Source organism: Bidens hawaiensis, unplaced genomic scaffold, assembly GCF_021521415.1.
Source record: "Bidens hawaiensis isolate Kalapana, Puna unplaced genomic scaffold, B.hawaiensis_p1.1 tig00018140_1, whole genome shotgun sequence".
Lineage (NCBI taxonomy): Eukaryota > Viridiplantae > Streptophyta > Magnoliopsida > Asterales > Asteraceae > Bidens > Bidens hawaiensis.
The window spans coordinates 468,132-479,484 of record NW_027492744.1 but is presented as its reverse complement, the minus strand read 5'-3'; the positions used below and the strand labels follow the sequence as shown (position 1 = coordinate 479,484).

Here is an 11,353-nt window from a genome sequence, read left to right as displayed (position 1 = left end):
CATGATATGTAACAGTTAGACATCTTGGCGCCCTCGTTGATTCAAACTGGTAAAGTGTGAGGCCTCACCCAAACTGATTGTGTGTTTGATTGGACCACTTTGATTCTAGATCGAGAACTATAATGATTGAACACCATATGAGATTGAACTTGATCCATGTCTCATTGTTCAATTGATGTCTTATACAGAAAGGATAGATGACAACGATTACCATAAATTCGTTATCTTGCAATAGTGTATTCCAAGATTATTTTGGTTAATGAATTTAAAATGTTATAACCTGTTGGGGACAGCTATGTGTAGCTAGAGCACCGCTGGCTGTCATTATTGAGTAACTTAACCAGAAACAGTCCAAGGGGGAGACTGTTGGAATTATGGACCGGTTCGGGTAAGTCAACACGGCCAACCGGGTTATGACCTGTGAGAGTTACACCATGAGGTAACGAGCCATTGACCCGCTTAAGTTAGTTAACCTGGTTAGATACTTTAACGAGATGAAATTACATGGAGCGGACTTTGGAGCAAGAAGTGGACTTGTTGGCCCATTGGGTTTATAACTAACTAAGTTAGTTAAATCTAATTAGAGGTTATATAAACACATGATGTTATTGACATAACCTTAACCCTAAACTAATCAACAAGTCCATCTCCTTTCTTCCTTCACCCCATCGTCGGCCAACCTACACCACCGCCGCAGCCCGACCATCGACGCTGTCCAGCCACCGCCGCCGCTTGTCGCCGCCTACCGGCGCCACCGACGCCAGCCGTCGCCGCCCGTCGCCACTCACAGCCGCCACCACTGCTGTCCGGATACCACCACCACTGTCGTTGCCGTCGTGCACCCCCACTGATTGGTCGTTGGATCTCGTTGTATCCCTAGCTTGGTTCGTTAGCCTTCGGTGTCTCAACCGGTTAATTATTAACCGAGGTAAACTTAAATATATTGTTAGTTTATAATTATATATTTAATGTTTTGACTCGTACTCGTATTGTTTGTAACCGGATCCTGTCGGTTTAGTTTTCGGTGCTGATTAATTATATATATTCCGCTGCGTATAATTATTAATTAATAAGATTAATTATTATTAACCACGTTTATTGAACCAGATTTAATAAACAAAATTTTAACTGATCACCACTGAAACCCAACAAAGGTTGCCCTCATCTTTTATAGCCCATCTCCTTTCACTAACAAAATTTGTTTTATTTATTGGAGATAAATTAAATTCGCAACACAAAACTAGTTTAAGCACTCATAATGGGAATCCTGATCCCCATCATCACATCTAATTTACAGGAGAAAATTAATGAGAGATTTTGTTCAATTTCACTGGTAAAGCCATAAAGGGCCCCAATCCCATACTCCATATAAAAAATTATAGGAAAACTAAGTAACTCATGTGTATTTGCGAGCTGCTTCTCCTAATTTAACCATGAACAGTAACATTTTTATACTTCTCATCTTACAACCATTTTTAACCATCTATAAAAAGTGAAGAACCCCCTCACATAATTTGAAAAATCCATAATGGATTCTCTAAATTATGTGGGTCAACTGACGATAACTTTTTGCTATTGGATCACACTGTATAAAATACCTAGAAAATTCTTTGTTTGTTAGAGTTAAAGAAGGAATAATTTTATTTAATGTAAGCAGGGGCGGACCCACATAGTGTTGATCGGGGTCCCGGGACACCAATATTTTTTAAAAATTTATTAGAAGCGGTATATTAAATTTTTTAGGACCCCATAAGATTTTATACTTGGAACCCATACTGTTAATGTTGATGTGGTTTGGTGGAAAGTCCATTGTTTTATATTTGAAAGGTCGTGAGTTCAAGTCTTACAAGGCTTAGTTTTGGATTTTTTGTGTTAATTTTTAGTGTTAATCAATCATTTGATTGCTAATGTTGCAATAATAACTTTGGAAACATTCAAACACCTCTAAAATGCATATCATTGTTTTCAACTTTATGCATGGTTTTCTTTGAAAACATCTAAACACTTTAAAATACCATTTTTATTTTTCACTAGTTTAAGTTAATGATTTTCAACACATGCTTATGAAAGGGTGGATCTAGGTTCTATCTCAAAAGCGTTTAAGAAAGGGAAAAAAAGTGTTTATGTGTCAACCCGACCCATTTTGACCCGTTCAGGTGGTGATGATTGAAAAGAAAGTGTTTTTATGATATTGTTTTTTATTATGTTCTTTGCCTCGACCTGACCCGAACAACGACTGACCCGAAAAATTTAAACACCGAAAATATAGAACCCCATTAGCAAAAAATCCTGAGTCCGTCATTAAATGTAAGAGCAAATTGTTTTGTGCCCTTAGCATTTCCGCATGTAGAAACCCACCTTGACTAAAAAGTCTTTTTGGGGGCCACTGATGGAATCTTCTATGCTTCCCCTTTTCATACAAACGGATATGATGTTATAGGGTCAGTTATTATACAAAAGTAGATAAAAATGGAAGGATTTATAGGTAAAGAAAAAGCTTTTTAAAAAAAATTAAAAATAAATAAATAAAAAATCATAACTCAAAATTTAATAAAAAACAAAAAAAGTAAAAACACAAAAATGTTTTCACCATCTTCCTCGTTAAAAAGAAAAAAAAACTTGAAAAGACACAATGTTGAATAAAAAAGACCATTGTGTTTTGTGTTTATTTTCGTCATTGATTGTGTCTTTTTTCTTTGAAATTGTGTCTTTTTTTTTCTTGATATTGTGTTATATTACTCAACAGTGTGTTATATTTTGTTCGGCATTGTGTTATATTTTGCGATTTATTGTGTCTTTTTTTAGTTTTAATTGTGTCTTTTGTTCATTTTCGTCATTGTGTCTTTTCTCTCTGTATTGTGTCTTTTCGGAGATTTTTTTTTGAAACGAGAATGACGAGGGAAACATTTTTGGTTTTTAAACTTTTTTGTTTTTTATTTATATTTTGAGTTATGATTTTTTTATTAATTTTTTGGAAATTTTTGAGGGTTTTTTATGTGGCCATAAATCCTTCTCACACTTATCATTTTTGTCTCCCTTTGTATTTTAACTTTTCACTGATATTATATTATTTTAAACAAGTGTCATCAAAACCGTTACGACTTACGAGTTAATACATTTAGCTATAATAAACTGGCTGGTTCGTTATAAGAAAAAACAGGTGGATACCGTTTGGTTTCGATCAGGGCAAGTATGCATCGTAAATAAGAATCGCACTCACAAAACGAACAAGTAAAACAAGAACATGATATTTACATGATTTGGTTAAGGCAAGATACATTTATGGGCGGCAACTAACTACTGTTTCTACATTATGCTCAATCATAGTACAAAGATTACAATAGATGGAGTATATATAGAGACCTAGTTATGTTAAACAACTTAGAGAACAAGAAAGCCAAACGAGTCTTACATCTCATAGGTCCAAAAGGCTTTCACCAAACTTCTCCACAACTTCTTGATGTTTGACTACTTTTTTCGTCTGCCAATCAATATTTTGAAACTAAATCGACTATCTAGACCCGTGCATCACTAAACAACTCGTAGCATTTCTAGATATTTTACTCGATAGAACCGACATACAACCCATCAATCCAACCCAACCCAACCCAACCCAACCCAACCCAACATGACTAACACTGTAGTCTTGTGACCTTTTGAAAATCAACAAATCACAAATGATATTCACAAGTTTTCAAAACTAATAATTTATCATTCTACAATTTATTCTTATTATTTATGTTATACAAAAATATATAATAATTTATAAGTCGGTTTGAACAAAATATATAAATCCCTTTGTTTGTGCCTGCATATGGGGACTTGAAAGTCAGTTTGCTTGCAACGGTATGTGCGTAACCCGAGGTGGTATGCATTTAAAGTAGCATCGGACGCATAACCAGTGTCAGTAAGCGCGTTACATAACGCTTATGCGCAATCAATCCGATATGTATAAACAATGTCATCCGCGTAAATGATGCTTGAACTCGCGAAACTGGTGGCGACAATTAAGAAGGAAAGATGAAATGTATAGTAATTTCAAATAAACTACTTTTTAACCCTATTCATTTTGACGGACATGTTCCGACCCGAAAACGTTTTAACTCGAAGCCCGTTTTGACATGACCCCTTTCAATCTAAACCCATCCTGACATGAACTAAATTAACCCTTTTTGTATGAACCTGTTCCAACCATAACTCGTTTCGATACCATTAGCCAAACATGCCCGACCGTTGCTGGTAATAACTGGTTATCACTCAGCATGTTAGTTTTTTAAAAATTAATATTCTATAGCAATATCATACTCAAATTAAAGAGAATAAAATGTTCGTTTTTATAGTGTAATTTTTTAGAAAAAATATTAGCGTGTGAAAAAGTTATGACTGTTAAAAAGTCGTGGGGGTAGGTGGTTTCGAATAAGGGGAAAATGTGTAATTATTTATAAAATTAACAAGATTTAATTGAAGTTGAAGGACCATTATAGTAAATTATTTTTGGATGTGAAAAGACTATATTATCCATACATTTATAAAATTATATGCATTGCTACTTGTATAATGTGCAATAAGGGTAGTACCTCTTAAAATTTAAGAGGTTCCTCACTCCTATAGTCTTATATTATATATAGTATAGATAAACCACATATATCTGTACTTTGCAGGATTTGAACTCCCAACACCCTTGAATAAAGGACTAGTCTTTAAAAAACTTAGTTTTGTTCTTCTATCTTGATGTAAAAGTTTAAAGATAAAGTTTAGCACTTATGTCACCTGTTATGGGCTAACCTGGGCACCAAGGCTAGACACAAGCTTGTTAATACCCTCAACGCCATGCCATGCAAAGCAATGGAGATGCCAAGGGTTGGGGAGTGGGGCGGTAGCCTCTTAACGTTATCTTTATCGAATGGTGGGTGAGGTCCACCCATAACAGCCAATCAAACTTTTTTTTTTTTAATTTAATCTTAGTTAACCTACACTGCGCTATTTAGATGTTGGTTACTTAAAACCTCACGGTCTATGTGGCAGTGATGTGACGCTTTAACTAGCTATCTACTTAGCCCATAACACACAAGATTTAATACAAATCATTTAAGAAAACAATTATGAAATGAACAGATAAACTTGAAGCATATGACAATAGCTTTTGAAAAACAACCAACGGTAAACGAACATTAATCACCAACATTATATTTGTTATATTACTTTTGAACAGCAAGACAAATATATGAATAGGTGGTCCTTCTTGTTGGTCAAATGTTGTACAAATAAGCATTTATACCCTTTAAGAATACCAATACATTGTGCTTTTTTTCAGACATTGAAATCATTGCTTGCTTAACACAGTCCAGACAATTCCTATTGGTGTCAATGTGTGTGGTAAATATGTTTCTCACCTGGTAATTGAGGGGATGGATACTAGTGAATATTTAGAAGTAGTTTCTGATAATGTGTGATTTAGCTTTTAAAAATAAGTAAAAATAAAATAAAAATAATAATAAAGTTTAACCCAAATATGAGTATATGTAAAAGTCACACACAAGTAACTAATCAACCGATTTGCGGTGGTGGTGGGTCAAGTGAGAGGTTAATGACATATGTAAGTAGCACAAACTACATATCACATGTTTCACAAGAGCCTGATAAATATTTGTCACACAACAATAAATACAAAGCATATAGAAACAGTGAAATGATATCTTTAACGGACCAACTATTGAAACAGTTGTGTTATCGACTAATGTTATCACTATATACTTGACTTGTCATTTCAACAATTTCACCACTTCAAATGAACGGATTGCCCAAATAGCCGGTCTAATATAGTCAATAGCGTGTAGAAAACATAAATGAGGATAGGAATACTTTCTTTACAGCATGGTAACCGAAAATACATGACACATACACATATACACTAGGGTCAAGTGAATAAATAGGTTAAAATAACTTTATCTCAATGTTACCATGCCTTGCCTTAACTCGTGACCATTTCGTTACAAAATTTGCTTTTTAAATTTAAAATCACAATAATAACTGTTTATTTTTAATAACTTTCTATACACATGTGTATAGATCAATAAAAGGCAACCATAATATTATTGTTCTTCATGAATTTAACAACTGTGTTGTAGTGGCTTTGAGAGTAAAGGGCATTAGTAAAAACTAACTGAATGGACGCGTACAAGGATATGTTCGTATGCCTGCTCGCTAAACTTCGAATGTACATGAACACGTACTTATTGAACAAATATTTTTGTTTGTTCTTGTTTGTTTAAAAAATAAGCATTTTCCTGCTCGTTTATATTCGTCCATTTAAAATCTATATGAACAGTTTACGAACATAAACGGAGATAACTGAACAAAGATAAACGAACATATATGAACAAACGTAAACAAACATTAACAGACATAAATAAACACAAACAAATATAAATGAACAAATATAAACAAATTTCCACCAAACAGCTTACTAAACGTTCGATTTATTCATATTCCCACGATATTACTCCAAATATGTTCTAAACCAACAGAAACCAAATATCCAAATGGCATAAGGGTCATTTCACACACAAGAACTGAAACAGTGGTCGCAAAACAAACAAGCTTCTCACTCATCACCTTTCTTTCTATCTAAAAACACGATATTCAACACATGCCGCCCCTGGTTTTAATCTTCATGCCTTCTTATAATCTCATCAATCCCTCATTTTTCCACCACCACTCTAAACTTCAAACAACTTATTATTCACATCTTATAAAATTAAATCGGAGATTCGGATATCTGGAATTTGTTTAACTGCTTTGATCGGTTGAACGATGACGATTGAGGTGAGGCTAGCTGATGTAAGCAGAAGTATTAAGAAGAAGAAATGTTGCAGGAAAGCGAGTAGTAAAACGAAACGGTTTCCGTCCTATGCGGTTTCATTTCCGTTGCAACGGTTGTATATGGCGTGTTTAGATGTGTTTAAAGGCGCTGGAACTGTTCCGACGTCTGCTGACGTGCAGAAGCTTTGCTCGATTCTCGGTGAGTGATTCGGGTTTTTGAATTTTAGTTTACTGCATTTTGGATTCTAATTAGATGTTGAATATTACTTGTTTGCCTAAATTATCTCCATTGTTTGGTTAAATTAATTGCTTGAATTGAATGTCACATTAATTACTACTAGTGAACTTACACATAATTTGATAAGTAACTAGAGTATTCTCACAGTTATTGAACTAGAGTAAATAATTCTCTAGTTATTCGTACATATTTGTACGTTTAGTAGGTTAATTTTTATATAATTATAGCCAAATGCTAGCCATTCGAGAGCAATTCCGGCCGTACGGTGCAATATATAATTATAGGAGAAATCACTTCAAGGCACATTGCTTTGTGACAATGTGGCGTCAAGTGAAGCATTTCTTATTCATAGATTACGTGTTGTTTGTTTGTTTGAATTTGGATGTTTATCAGTATGCATTGCTTGTGACGCACGTGAGTAGAATATATAAGATTGATGGAAATTGAGTGTGAAAATTTGAAACTATAGTTTAGATCTATAACTTATAAGTTATAACAAAAAGAAATTTCTTCATTAAATAGATCTATATTAATATATATGACCAAATTTTATGCTCTTTTTCACTTTTTACTGTTTTAGTACATAGATCTAGATCTAGTTGAATGCTTTAATTTGGAGATGTGATTTTTACACCACACAAGTTAGATCTTGTAGTACTATAAAAGGATCTAAGATACTTCTATTTGATTCCCTGACAACAGTGATTGTGTGTTATTTTAGGTGCGATTCTAATGCTTTTCAGATTTAACATAACTGAAATTCTGTAAATCACCAAAACATGCATCTTTTCTAAGGTTTTTTCCTTTTTCTTTTTATTATTATTTTTACCAAAACGAAAAAATGTACATAAATGGGCTTAATTTTTTTGTTTTTTAGGAGAGCTAAAATAATGTGCCAGGTGAACCAACAATCATTGGATTTTGCTAGAACCGGCACAATTATCGCTGCAAAATGTCGATTTTGGTCACCGTGACATACTTTTATTGTCTATCGGACCAAAAAGACACCTAATAAAAATGCACCACGTGCCCACATGGGCCGACAATCGCTGGATTTTGCTAGACGCGGTGCATTTTCGCTTTGCAAAATCTTGATTTTGGTCCTCATGATATTTTTATTGTCTACCAGACGAAAATTACAGCGAGTTATCCACGTGTCTAGTTTATATTGGCTGTAAAACTTGGTTAAAAACATCTATTTTGGTAAAAATAAAAAATAAAAATAGGGCAATAGCATGATGAATCCATACTATCTTAATCTATATTTAATCTTATCATAACTATTTGTGAATGTACGCATTTTTTTAAACCGAAAATCACATCTTCTTGCAGATGGAATGAGGGCAGAAGATGTTGGACTAAGTAAGAATTTACAATTCTTTAAAACTACAAGTATTGCAGAAGTAACTCCAAAAGTAGTGTGCACAACCATATACCAGTCTGAAAATTTCTCCGTAAATTTCAAACCATTTTTTTTTCTTCGAATTGTATAACCGGTAATATCATTATGTCAACATATTAAATTAAATTCCGGTTGTGTTTTCAGCTATGTATTTTCTTTCTCCCTGCGAATGCTGTCATACCTCTTCACAACCATCCCGGAATGACCGTTTTCAGCAAGCTTTTGCTTGGAAAAGTGCATATTAAAGCATATGATTTGGTAAATGATGACGATAACTCGAATAATAATTCGTCATCCCCTTCACAATGTGAGTTTTCAATTTCTTTATATATTCAAATGGTTGTTTTTTTTTGTATATCTTAATTAACTTCAATATTATTGATACTTTTATGCAGCTAAATTAGCAAGTTTAAAAGCTGATGGTGTTTTCACTGCGCCGTGTGATACTTCTGTACTGTATCCAACTTCAGGGGGTAACATACATGCCTTCACGGCTATAACACCATGCGCAATCCTTGATGTGATGGGACCTCCGTATTCCAAAAAAGATGGTCGGGACTGCTCGTATTATAAAGAGATTCCGTTAGATGCGTTGCCACGTAAGCATTATTTTTCGGATTACATTTTCAAATCTTATTTAACATATATACAGAATGATTTACCTGTAGCTATATTTTGATTTGGGTTATGATAATAAGTAGCTAAAAATGAAACAACACGCTCTCTTTAAAAGAAACGAGATTATTTTAGCAACATAATAGCTTTTATAATCAACTTTACACGTTAATGATTTATACTTTGAGACATGTTGTGACCTGTTCGTGCGTCATATCTTTCAGAAGAACGGGCGGTTCCGACAGGAGAAAAGAGCGAGCGGTGTTGGTGGTTAGAAGAAATCGAGGCGCCAAAAGAATCAGAAATGGAGGGGATCGAGTATATGGGACCGCCGATAGTTGAAACACGTTTGCTATAGATGTAGATTTTATTCGGTTAAAGAAGCTGTTGTTTTTAAGTATGTTTGGTTTTCCACTAAAAGGATGGATGTATAGGTGTTGGTATAACTGTCTTTTGAAGCTACTTTGTTAATCCTATGGTGATGCTGCATAAAAGGAAATGAAACCCATCCTTTTAAGTTTAAGTATGTTTGAAGGCATTGATTAAACATTTTTTAGAATTCTTTTTATTCTTAGTTTGCTAATTATTATAGCATGGTTTATCCTCTCTAAACTTGTAAAATTACATATTTTTATATGCAATTTAATTTGTAGAATTGTAGTAAAATTACATATTTTGTAAAATTACAAAATTTTAGACAAACTTGGTCTAATTTGTAGAATTGTAGTAAAATTACATATTTTGTAAAATTACAAAATTTTAGACAAACTTGGTCGATTGAATGATACGGTTTATCCATAAGAATATGAAACTTGTTGGTAACACGGTCCCATGGTTGTTCAAGTTTGCGCATTGCCAACTATTGAATCCTTTGAAATGTTGATCCAGCAAGCCCATGACTCTTCCTTAGTGTGAGACCGCTTTTGATGGTTGGACGGACCAACTTTCTTGAAATAGGGTATTGGCTAGACATAGACTGGTAGCACTGCTGGTTTCACCTGTGAATTGGTCGTGGTGCGGAGGTAGCCGAGGTGACATATTGAATGGGTAGCAGTTGTTTGGACTCATCTTTTTCCAAAAGTGTATAGATTATTAAAGATTTAGGAGATGCTTGTATATATGGGTTTAAACAAGTTAAAAGAAATTAAAAGAAAAAATCATTTTTGTTATTTTTTTTTTGCCATTTCGTAACGGTTACAAAAAAAAGTATATTTTTTTGACCGTTGCATGATGAAGAGGAAGAAGGAGAAAACATAAGCGGAGTTACGAGAAGGCTCACTTGCATGGACGTGGACCACGGACCGCCTGCACAGTGTGCCACGTGAGTGAGTGTGAGAATGTTGTTGCATAGTCTGATATGTAAATTCCTATCATAAGATTATTCTCTCTTTAACAAATCTCAAGTCTTGTTTTTGCTCCTGCTTCCCTTTTTTTTATCTTAACTTATTGTCCAACTATTTTAGATTCTTGCAAGTAAAATAGAGTAGAAGGGAAGATAAAGTATAGCGATTCGAAGTATACCCGATAAAGATACATTAAATAGATTTAGCCATTTAGGTAAAATTTTACTGAAACGAATCCTCAAGAAATGGGTAGCAAATGCATACAAAGGTGCACATATAGTAATATAGTAAGGCTGAGTCTTAAAAAGGGTCTAATAGGGAGAATCAAGGGTTAAGAATGACGACAATCGATTGATGAGAAAAGCCCATATTACACTGTCAAAACAAAGCCCGTTGTGGACTAGACTATATTGAATTAGGTCCTCTATATTTATGACTGATGGCGGTTAATAGATGTCAACAATGGTGGTTGGTTGTGTTGATAACATGTCTAAATGATACTTCTTTAACAGGTCGTGTTGTGTTGGGTGTGTTGACCAACCTCTTTTTTTCTCCATTTTTTGTAATTTTTATTAACAAAGTTATATTAATTTCAATTAAGATTAGTTTCTTGTTTGTATAGAATGAAATGTTCAGGAGGTTATACCACCCTTTCTATTTTACCTTTATGCCCAAATGGTCCACAAGAGATAAAAGCCCATTTATAGGTGAGTTGCTACCTCGTAAGCTCGTACTCTCGTAGTGGTAAGCTCGTACTCTCGTAGTGGGTATTAGAGATGTTCAAAACGGTTCCGGACTAGGAACCGGAACCGGTTCCTAACCGGTTCCAATATTCAAAACCACCTTTTAAACCGGTTCCAGGCTCGAACCGGTTAGGGAACCGAACCGGTTCTCCCACCCTCGGACCCCTAACCTATCTAACCGGTTCTTACC

The 11,353-nt window shown here is 34.3% G+C and overlaps 1 protein-coding gene across 1 annotated transcript; it reads left to right on the top strand.

The window, feature by feature from the left end:
• Window positions 1–6,813: 6,813 nt before the first annotated feature.
• On the top strand, window positions 6,814–9,435 carry LOC143555519 (plant cysteine oxidase 2-like). Its single transcript, XM_077045056.1, has 5 exons — window positions 6,814–7,021; window positions 8,393–8,514; window positions 8,607–8,769; window positions 8,858–9,061; window positions 9,302–9,435. The coding sequence occupies exons 1-5, from the start codon at window positions 6,814–6,816 to the stop codon at window positions 9,433–9,435; spliced, it is 831 nt and encodes a 276-aa protein (XP_076901171.1).
• Window positions 9,436–11,353: the final 1,918 nt, after the last annotated feature.